The 10,576-nt window shown below is 59.8% G+C and overlaps 1 protein-coding gene across 2 annotated transcripts in view; it reads right to left on the bottom strand.

The window, feature by feature from the left end:
- Positions 1-1,223: 1,223 nt before the first annotated feature.
- Positions 1,224-10,576, bottom strand: part of ATP2A3 (ATPase sarcoplasmic/endoplasmic reticulum Ca2+ transporting 3) — a 33,110-nt gene continuing 23,757 nt past the window's right edge. Inside the window, exons 17-21 of one of the 2 annotated variants that reach the window (XM_059046680.2) lie at positions 10,067-10,152; positions 6,297-6,430; positions 5,703-5,820; positions 5,063-5,180; positions 1,224-2,305 (exon numbers count right to left, since the gene is read on the bottom strand). In XM_059046680.2, the coding sequence (XP_058902663.1) occupies positions 2,286-2,305; positions 5,063-5,180; positions 5,703-5,820; positions 6,297-6,430; positions 10,067-10,152 (476 nt within the window). In that variant the 3' untranslated portion in view covers positions 1,224-2,285. The remainder of the gene's footprint in view (positions 2,306-5,062; positions 5,181-5,702; positions 5,821-6,296; positions 6,431-10,066; positions 10,153-10,576) is intronic. The other variant, XM_059046676.2, reaches the window with a different exon arrangement.

The raw sequence follows: 10,576 nt of genomic DNA, 5'->3' as shown, positions 1-10,576 counted from the left end.
GCCCGTCGGGCTCCGTGTCCTGTGGGCTGGACAAGGCCGGACTTGGGCAGGGCTGGGTGGGGATGGAGGCAAAGCAGGCCTGGCCACGTGCCCCAGAGGCTGCCAGGAGCGCTGGAGCCTGCCTGCCTCCTATGTAAGCACCCCAGGCCCACCTTAGCGCCGCTCGCTGCCTGGCCGTCAGGATGAGGGCCAGCTTGATGGTCAGACTTTCAGAGGGGGCCTCGGGCCCTTTATCTGTAAGACAGAGCCCATCTCATGGAGCTGGTCGAGGACCCGGAGACGAGGTGTACGAAAATGCTTCGTGATCTGAGATGGACCTTGTTCAAGAGGGAGTCCTGCCCATCCCCGGCTTCTGCTGTGTTCTGTGGGTCAAATCCTGTCTCCTAAATAAAGCCTGGGAGCTCCGAAGCGTGGGTCCTGCCTGTCTCCTCTGGTCACTGCCTGCTTCCTGGACGTGCCATCCTTGCATTACACGGGGCCCTGGGCTCAGAAGGGCCCCGCCCTTGGTGTATTGCTCTGCTGCCACTGTTAAGAAATTCTTAATGTTTGAACGAGAGGCTCCCCATTTTCATTTTGCACTGAGCCCCACAAATTATACAGTTGGTCCTGCCTCTGGCCCCTCCCAGCCTCATCTCCCTGTGAATCGTGTGTAAAGGGCTTTGATCACATGCACAAACTTTCAAGTGCTGTACACGTGAGGAGAAGACAGTCAGGCCTCTGCTACAGGGGCGTGGCTCCCCGCCCCCTCTCTGAGGATGAGATCTCCCTCCGGCTGGCTGGCGTGGGAGCCCCAGACCTTCACTCACCTTTCCTGGGGAGGGGGCACAGGTGGTGGGATCCCCCAGGGAGACACCAAGGGGGCAGAGGGGCGACCGCTCTCCAGGAGACACGCTGGCGGCCCTTGTTGCCCCAGACACTCAACCTTTATTTCTCTACCAGACTGCACGTCAGCAGGTGGGTACAGGGCCCTGCCCCCTCCCCAGACCTCCCTTCCCCCAGCAGGACAGCTGCGGAGAATCTCTGGGGGCTCCAGGAAAGTCCCACCCAACTCTGATTCTCTCACTTTCGAGAGAGGGGAAGGCGGAAGTGTGGGCAGAGGGGCCACTGAACGTGGAGCCCATTTGTCTGCAAGGCAGGCCCGGGGGGCCTTTTGATTCTGGGGACCAGGACAGGGATGCGGGTCTTGATTTACACATAGAATAATCACTCTGTACACTCTCGAGGAGGGGCGAGGACGCACGGCCATTTACTCACTGCTTCTTCAGCTCTTAGCTAATTTTCGCTGGAGGGGCAAACGTTGAGTGAAGAGAACACTTGTGTCCCGCAAACGCTCTTTTCCCATCATCGGAAGGGAGGGAGCGGACGTGCCCTTGGGTAGCTAACCATTCTTTGAGTCGTCCTTTCGGCCCATGGGCGTGGGGACTCGGGATCGTGCAGCCGTGCAGACCTTGATGCGGCCGGGCGCTGGGTCAGGGTGGCAAGGCGCAGTGGTCAGGGACCCGAGGACGGCTCGGGCCTCAGGCGCCAGGGACACAGAAGGCAAATCCATCCTCCGCCTGGCAGAGCAGTCAGCACCAAGACGGCGTGTGCTTTGTCGTCTTGGAACAGAGAACCCTGAGTCTGGGGGTGCACCGAGCTGAGGCAGGGAGGCTGGCCATCTCCCAGGAAAGGGGGTCCTTGCTCCGCCCCCTCCCCCGCTCCCGTGTCCCTCTCTGAGCCTTCCACCCCCTGCACACATAAACACAAACAGACGCAAGCCCTCCGGAGCTGACTCCGCGGAAGCAGAGTGGAGGGGGCCGTCCGCCCTCGCTGTGCACAGCTGGGCCTGGCTGTCCCCGCTTCACCCCGGGCCAACCAGGCCCCAGCCCAGGCACCGAGGGAGAGGTCAGAGTGGTTCCCAGGAGAGCTCTGTCTATGCAGAGACGCAGGTTGCTAAGGAAATGTCCTGCCTCCGAGGAAGGGGAAGCGGGCTCCTGAGCGAGCTTGTGGATCTGGGGAGGAGGGCTCTGCTACGGGCTCCTGGGCGGGCCCCTCCCGGGCTGTAGCTCCTGGGCCAGAGCTTCAGGGATGGACTGCCCAGGAGAGCCCTGGAGACCTGAATTACAGGGCCCCCAGGGGGATGGCAGTGGGGACAGAGAGCCCGGGACGGGCCTGGAGGTGGCCGCCCGACCTCAGCAGGGCCCAGGGAGCAAGCGGGCGAGCGTGCAGGCGGGGGCTTCGGGGGGCGAAGGCCTGGGCACCGTCACTCTGAGGTACACACTGGAAACTCCACTCTGCTCCGGCGCTCACTTCTGGCCCTTTTCTTCTGGAAGAAGACCCGAGAGCGTGTTAAGATGTACGTGTGAGAGCACACATCCAGACTGCTTCCTTCTGGCCCCTTCTGGCCTCCTCTTTCCCTGGGACAGCCCCACTCTCCCACAGTATCTCTCGGTCGGCCCCCAGCCCCGCCACACCCTCTGGATGTCCCTGGAGCTTCCTTCACCCCACATATTCCATCAACTCCCTCAGAGCATCTGATGCACATTCTCCTCTTGGTTTCCAGTTTGGGGAACCACTACCTACCATCCTGAGGTCCAGAAACCCTGGCCATCCTTTACTCCTCGCCCATCCCACATACCAGGCCTGCTATTTCACCATCTTCGTCTCTCTTCCTCCGCTGCCCCCACCAGGACTCAAGGCCTGTCACCAACACCCTCCTGTCCCTGGCATCACGCTACAGACCTAGCCCATCACTCCCTTCAATGGCTCTCCAGCTGCCCTCAGAATAAACTCCAAACCTGCCCCATGTCCTGAGCCCTCCCAGATCGGTCCCCACTCAGTCTCTCCAGGCCTCCCCTCCCTTCGGCCTGGCCCCCAGGACTCCGCCTGACAGTTGAGGTGGGGTAAGAGGACCCTGCCCCTGACCCCCCGGGACTGACCCAGCATCCATAGTCCTTCCCAGGACACATATCTCGTAAATCACGGGGAAGCCATGAGCATCAGGCCTCAGCAAAACTTCCCTAAAAGGCCACCAGGCTGACTTGGGAACGTAACAGGGTCCCCTGTCTCACCCCTGCCCTGTCTGCCTTTAGGAGGCCCGAGGGACTGTGGCTGGACTGCCAGCGGGCACAGTCCGCCCCACCTCTCAGACGTGGCCACAGATACGCAGCCTGTGTCCGTCCTGCGGGCCCCGTGGCCACTCCTGAGAGCAGAGCACCACCCTTACAAGCCGAGCTTCACCAGGACCACAGTCAACATCTCAGGTTAATAGTGGAGGTGGAGGCACCTTCCCGGACCAGCTCGCCCTGGGCTGGGCCTCAGTGTCTCCCTCCCAAACCAGCTTGACAAGGCCCACCAGCCTCCCTGCCCTTCGTCTCGCCCCCAGCTACCCTCCACGGTCACCCCAGTCCCTCCCATGCTTCCACCCTTCTGTGGCTCTCTCTGCCCTGAGGGTAACGTCCAGGGTCCTTACCTTGGTATCCGAGGCCCCTGCCACACTCTGGCCTCAGCCCTCCACCCTGCACTCCAAGCCCCAGCTCCACTAAAGAGGCCAAACCTTTCGAGCCCAGCCGCTTCTCCACCAAGTTCAATCCTCCCCTTTCAAACCTCTGCCCAAACCCCACCTCTTCTAGAAACCACCCCCAACCCTGGCCCAGTAGGGGCTGCTCCCTCCTCAGTCCTTCCAACCTACCCGGTCCTGCTAGGGGCCTGCTCCCCTCCCCCACCCAAGCCAAATCCTCTGTCATCCAGTAGCCAGCACTGGAGCAGTGCCCAAGGCATAGGCTTCTCCCATTGGCTGAGAAACGTTCTCACTCTTCAGCTTTCTCGAGAAGACGCGGAACCTCTTGGCTAGGGAAAGCTCTTAAAGACAAAGCTGCCCACATCCCCCCCGAAGGATGTGGGGGACCTTGCAGGTGAGTTAGTGTGGTCAAGGTTGGCCGGCAGCCCTCCTGGTGGACCAGCCCTGTGCTCCAGCCAGAGCTGGGGCTCCTGCAGACGGAGTTTCAGGTGACAGAGCCATTCCCCTGCCTTCACCTCCCCAGAAGCACCCAGAGGGTGGGCCCGGAAGAACCACGCAGGGGGCAGGATACCTTGTCCGGCTTGGCTCCCCCTTCCCCCCACCCGGACCTGTGGGATCCAACAGACCTTGCTTTGACTGAGCCCCCACCCCTACCCTCTGCTGAGCCCCCCTTCCCCCCGCCATGTGTGTGGTCACCCTCTGGACAGACCTGTGGCGGGCCGGCTTCTCCAGAGAGAGGAGGCCAACTTGTTTTGGCCTTTTTAAAAAGAAAATATAATTGCAATGCCTTGGAGGGCTGGCCAGCATGGGAGGTGGGGGCTGATTGGCTGCCCTGGCCCCCTGCGGAATGACAGGCGTGTGATCTGTTTATGGACCACCCCCCCCCCCTACCCCGGCACCCTCCCCTGGGCCTGGGATACATTCCTGCCAGAGGTGGCCCTCAAGGACCCAGCTGCTCCAGAGCAGGCCTCAGCCATCTCTGGGCCTAACCCGGGGCCCTCAACAGCAGCCTGGCCACAGACCTACAGCCTTGGCTCAAACTCCCAGGAACAGGGACTTTCTCACCCCTGCCTCCTCCCTCTCTGGGCAGCTCGGGCAGTGAGAATGATGCTGCCTCCCTGGCCCTTGGCAGGGTCAGAATCACCCACGCTCTGAGCCCCTGGCAGAGGCGGGCAGGTGGACACCGACCCCCACCCCCACCCTGCCATTCTGTCCTCCATTCCCGGGTTAAGGCAGACCCAGAGTTGTGAGTTCAGAAACAGAGGACCGCCTGGGAGACTGTGCTGAGAATGCCTGCATAAAATCGGGCCTGGTTCAGAGAAGTCAGAGGCCAAGGGCCAGAGGAGGGCACAGCAGGCCTGGCTGTGCAGGGCTGGTGGCAAGTGAGGCGAGCGAAGCCGCGTGGCTCTGAGCAGTGCTCCCGCTGGCGGCCCAGTGAGCCCAGGGCCCCAGCCCCTGCAGCACAAGACACCGCGGACGCTCACCGCAGCCTGGGAGCAGGGGCGGGCAGGGAGGCGGGCTGGAGGCGAGCAGTGTGGGGAGGGTCTGGGGCCTCTCACTCACCATCCACGTGCTTCCGGGACAGGTACTTGAGGGCCTCATCAAGCAGGATGACAGGCAGCGATATCTGGAGCACCACCACCCACTGGCGCCCGCTCAGAGGGGTCACTTGGAAGATGAGCTGGGGCGGGATAGTTTTGGTGTAAGGAAGGAGTGCCCAGAGCCCCCCAGATCCACTGCTTCACACACGCAGGCTACAGTGGGCTCTTCACGAGCATGTCTGAGATGCCTCTCAAGGTCCCACCTCCAGGCCCGTGTCCCCCCCGTTTCCTCTGCCTGAGGTGCTCTCCTCTGCCCTCACCCAGAGGACCAAATCCTTCCGTTCTGTTGGGAAGTGGGAGGGATTCTGCACTGGGAAACGGCACCGGCTTTCCTCCTGCCCCAGCCTGGGGAGGTTCCCCCCCTCTCCCGTTCCCCAGGTCTGGGGGCAGGGTCCCAAAGTGGGGGACACATCTGGAGGACAGTGGCTGGCCAGGGTCCCAACACCGGCTGCAGTCACGGAGCACCATCAGACCTCCCCCCATCACATCCCCCAGGCAGTGTCCATCACGAACAGGCCCAGAAAGGCCTAGCGTCAGAGGAGAACTAGGAGCCTGGGACCCCAGGAGCCCGAGAAGGTGAGCAGGGCTGGGTGGAGACTCACGGGCAGGGGTGGCACTAGCAGGATGAGGAAGTGCAGGGCCATGGACACGGCCACAGCCACCAGCAGCCAGGGGTTCAGCCAGGGCGGCATCCGCAGCAGTGACTGGTTCTCCGAGACGCTGCCAAGGGCACGGGGCGCTCACCTCAGGCCAGGATGAGGGCAGGCCCCGCCGTGGTCACCCACCCGGCCCCCACATGAGATGCAGCAGGTGGTCTGGGCCTCGGCCTTGCCCTTTAAGGACGGGAGAGCTTCGGGTAGGCCAGTGCCGCCGGGAGGGGGATGTCGCTGCTGCCCTCTCAGCCCCCAGGGGCCTATGCCGGGGCTTGGATGCCCCTTCTCTGCCCCTCAGACCCGATCCCGGCCCCTCTATTTCCTCAGACCTCCATCACGTCTCCCTTTGCCCCCTGGGTCCCAACGTTGGCCCCCATTGGTTCTCAGAACCCTCTTCTGGACCCTTCTGACCCCCAGACCCCAATCCTGGACCCCCTGGACCTCAGACCGTACTCCTGGACACTTCTGGCCCCAATTCTGGGCCCCACGGACCCTCAGCCCCCATCCCTCAACCCCCGCTGCAGGCCCCTCTGCCCAGCCCACCTGTTAAGGGCGTTGCACATCTCAACGGTCACCAGCACAGACAAGGCCATGGTCGTGGGGAAGCGTGACTCAAAGACATCGCATTCAGTGCCGGCAAAGAGAGGGTTGTCCTCTGAGCACTTCAGGAAGTTCCTCTGAGGGCCCCCAGGTGGGGTGGGATGGTGGCGGGAGAACAGCGGTCAGGGGCGGGGCCAGGGCGTGGAAAGAGGGAAGCCTCGCTCCGCCCTCACCTCACCCTCGGCTCCCATCTGAGGACTCAATACAGCCAGCGCTGCCGCCGGGAGGGTCCAGGGAGGGATGCTCGCTCTCCCAGGATGGGGACAGAGGGGCTGCACTGGGCCAGGGAGAAGGGCAGACCATTCTGGGGCAGGGCGGTGGTGGGACGGAGGGGGAGCAGCTGGCATTAGGCTGGGGATGGGCGGCAGGGGGCCCTGGAATCAGGGGGTGGGGGCCTGAGAATCGGAGGTACAGGAGTGCGGGCGGTGATTAACTGAGGCCACCGGGTAACATGAGTAAACGCATACGAAAACTGATCAGTACAATTATACTTGAACAGAATTCACCTTTGGTGGGTCGAAGAGGAAGGTTACTGGGGCCCTAGTCATGATTACTAAATAAGATTCCATTCACACCTCCCTCCACTTCTGCTGCTGAAATCGAGCTCCACCAGTCCTGCCCTTTGCTTATGACGTGGCCTAACTCATGGCCAGGTGCAGGCTTGCTGCGCGGCTTCTTCATAATTAACAGGGAGCTCTGGGGGCTCAGGGAGGGAAGTGGCCCTCGCCCCTGCAGCTCCAGGGGAGTTTGCTTCCTGCCCATAAACCTGGCTCACAGAACCTGCTGTAATAACATGCTGAACTGAGGACGCTCGTGAGAACTTCCGTCTTGTTCTCGTCCGCACCACGGGGATAAGCATGAACGTTCATGACCGTTAAACAGCTCTGTTCTCCAACAATACAAATCTGGCCTCTGGAATCTCATCTGAACACAGTGATCCTTTAAGCTAAAAGTTCAGAAATGGGGGGGACACGTGCTGTGACAATAACCCTCAAAGAGAAATCTGTAAAGTGACCAGCTGCCTGACCTCCTGTCCAGGAAATCCATCCCTCACTTCCCCCAGGGCAAAAATGCGGGTGAGGCGACTCTGTCAGCCAGAAGGGGCTGCTGGCACTTTCCTTTCTCGTGCAGGATGCAAAATTATAAAAGACTATGGCTTGGCTAGATTTCTTATTTTAGCAAAGGGATGGAGAGTCTTACTTAAACGAACAGTGGGAATTTCTCCAAAATCCAAGCTCTAGTATTTGGGACAAGTGCACGTTTTTGTTTGGCACTGATCACAGGGCAGAGAAAATGTCCTAAACTTTGAACCCACCCACTGACCAAGAGGACCAAATGCTCTTGCGAGTTGTGTCACCACCGTCAGGCCCCACCTCCAGACCTTAATGGTAAGGACCTTGCTCGCGCACGTACCCACAAACGCAGTGCACACACCTCCCACTCGGGCACGTGTGTGCTTGCACCCCTATGCCCGTGCACGGGAAGAAAATACAAACAGGATCACATGGAGGTGTTTCAATAGACAAACACCCTGCCCAGTTCAGACCTCCTGGGTTTCAGCCGTGAGCACCTGCCACACGCGCATTGTGCCCAGGTCGTGGGTCACAGTGTGGCCTCCTACATTGTTTATTAGAGGGTGCTCAGGGCTGGAACTTCTGCCTCACGGACTCATGGTGAGCAGCCCCCGAGGGGTGGGGAGGCTGTTTCTTTGGGGGAAGCCACTGTTCTGCCTACTCCTTCCCTTTGCCTCCCTGGCTATTTCCTATTTACCTTCACCTGCAAGGCCCCCTCTGGGTTTCATTAACTTAACACTTACATAGCTCTTACTATGTGCCAGGTGTTGGTCTAAGCACTTTGTAAGTATTTTGAATCATCTTAGCCCTATGAGGCAGGGTCTATTGTCCATGTGATATGGATGAAGAAACCAACAGAGAGGTTAAGTAGCCTGTCCAAAATCACACAGCTAGCGTGTGATGGAACCAGGGTGGGAACGTGGGCAGCCGCGATCCAGGATCCCCTCTGCTGCTTTTAGTCAGTGTTCCTCCAGGAATCAAAGGCGGCTCTGGGCACTTCTCCTGAAATTCCAGCACCTGAAGCTGAAAGTTCCATCTTAGGTCTAACTCTTGACCATCTCTGAGTCCCATAGCCACCTGCCTTTTCTCTGCTGAAGCACTTCTCACTGTGAAATGTGACTGCCCATTTCCACGGCTCTCTCCCCCACCAGACCGGACGCTCTTTGCAGGGCCTTTGCCGGCTCGGTCACTGCCATCGCCCTAACAATTTGTGCCTGGCACAGAGTCAGTGCCTAATAGCTGCTTCTTGGCCAAGTGGATAAATGAGAAATGGAATGACCTGAGGGCAGTTGGGAAGGTGGCACGAAGGGGACTGGGGGCTGACTGGTAGCGGGCATGGGATGTGCGTCTAGCATGACCCCAGGGGTCTGGCTTGGGTGACCAGGCACGGAGGAGGAGATTGTCTGGGGGAAGGTGGCAGATTTTGACTTTGGACTTGGTGAATGCACAAGGGCTGTGGGGCACCCCAGAGGAGGTATCCAGCTGGCTCTATGGGACTGGGCTCAGAAGAAAGGTCGATATGGGGGGAGGTCTCTGGAGATTTGGGATCCACAGCACAAAGGATGGTAACAGAGGCAGGGCAGGAAGGAGGCAGCAGCGGGATGGTTGGCACATCCCCACTCTCCAGCTGCTGCCCCCACAGGAGCTACAGGAGCAGGTGCCTGAGGCTGGCCTGAGCCATCTGCCAGTGGGACAAGGGTCTGGGCCCATGCTCTTCGTTGCTGCCAGGAGGGATAGCCCCATGTGCCTGAGGGCTGGTGCATGGAGGAAAGCATCCCCGGGCTGCCTCTACGTAGGTGTGAACCCCTGAAAGAGCCCTCACGCTGCCCTCAGGGTGGGGAAGACTGTACACCCCTGACACTCCCAAGAGTGGCCAGGAAGTCAGGGTCCCTCTCTTGAGCTCTTCTACCTACAGGAAAGTAGCAAAGTCAGGCACAGTCAGAGGAAGGAAATTCCACATCCCCGCTGCTCTCCCCTTTAAATGAGAAACCCACAACTGGCTTTGCCGGAACTGCGAAGGTTCTTTCAAGCAAAGGAGATGCACTGGCTGCTCGGACAGAAGGACAGACTGACGGACAGCAGCTGAGGTGGGGCTCCCTGCCTGCCTGCTTCCAGAGCTTTGCTGAGCTAAGCCCGGCCTGTGGTGTGCACCTGCCAGCCAGGTGACTTCCAGAGGTCAGCGGGTCCCTTGCCCGAGAAACACGTTGGTTATGAAAGTGGGGAGCCTGGCAGATTCCCTCCCTCCACTGTCGACTGCTCCAGTTTGACCCTCTGCCTGAAGTCCCACCATTTAGGGGCTCCTACCTCTGAGCCCTCAACTGTTTGGGCAGTTTCCCAGTAAAGCTAAGACACTTCTGGGCAGTTAAGCCCCTTGGTCCCCCTGTAACTAAATGATTGGGGGAGGAAGTAGCCTCCTCTCTGGCTCGGGGGCTGTGCTGCCGTCTCTAGGCTTCCTGTGGCTTCTGAGCTTGTCTCTTTAGGTGGTGGATGTCTATATGTGGGGAGTGGGGGGGGGGAGGGACAGCCACTGGCACCCGTGGGGTTCTGGACTTCTTTCCCCTGGAACTCCAACAACAACTTGGGCTGTGAGTTCTACCTCCCAGATGCCCCCAACAGGCTCCCTGGCCATCCCTTGCTCACCAGCTGGTAGAAGGTGACCTGAGGTCCCTCGGCATCATACAGGAACCACCAGGTGGCAGCAGCCACTGTGGCCAGGCCAACGTACACTGTGGGGAGGGCAGGAGAAAACTGGCTATAGTGGACACCTCTGGTTTTCTGGCATCCGTTTCCCCTTCCTAATAATTCTCTGGATCTCTGTCAGGGAACCACTCTCTCCCTTTCTGAGCCATGTGGTTTGCACACTACTGCGGGAGTAATAGGACAAAAGGCTCTTTCTTCTGCTTTATTTGAGGTTGTAACAGGGCAAGTACGAGGGCTGGAGCTGCGGCAGCCATCCTGCCACCCCAAGGGGCACCTGCATGAGGATGGAGCTGAGGCAGAGCCAAAATATGCCAACGATACTGTCTGAGGGCTGGGTCCAGCCATGCTTGGGGCATGATCTAATCTCTTCAGTTACATGAGCCCACACAGTTTCTCTTGGCATAAGCCAGGCTGAGTCATACTGGTCTGTAGTTTGCAAGTATAACTGAT

The sequence above is a fragment of the Kogia breviceps genome, chromosome 19 (genome assembly GCF_026419965.1).
Source record: "Kogia breviceps isolate mKogBre1 chromosome 19, mKogBre1 haplotype 1, whole genome shotgun sequence".
NCBI lineage: Eukaryota > Metazoa > Chordata > Mammalia > Artiodactyla > Physeteridae > Kogia > Kogia breviceps.
Note: the sequence above shows the minus strand (reverse complement) of the source record. Positions and strands in the feature narration are given on the sequence as shown.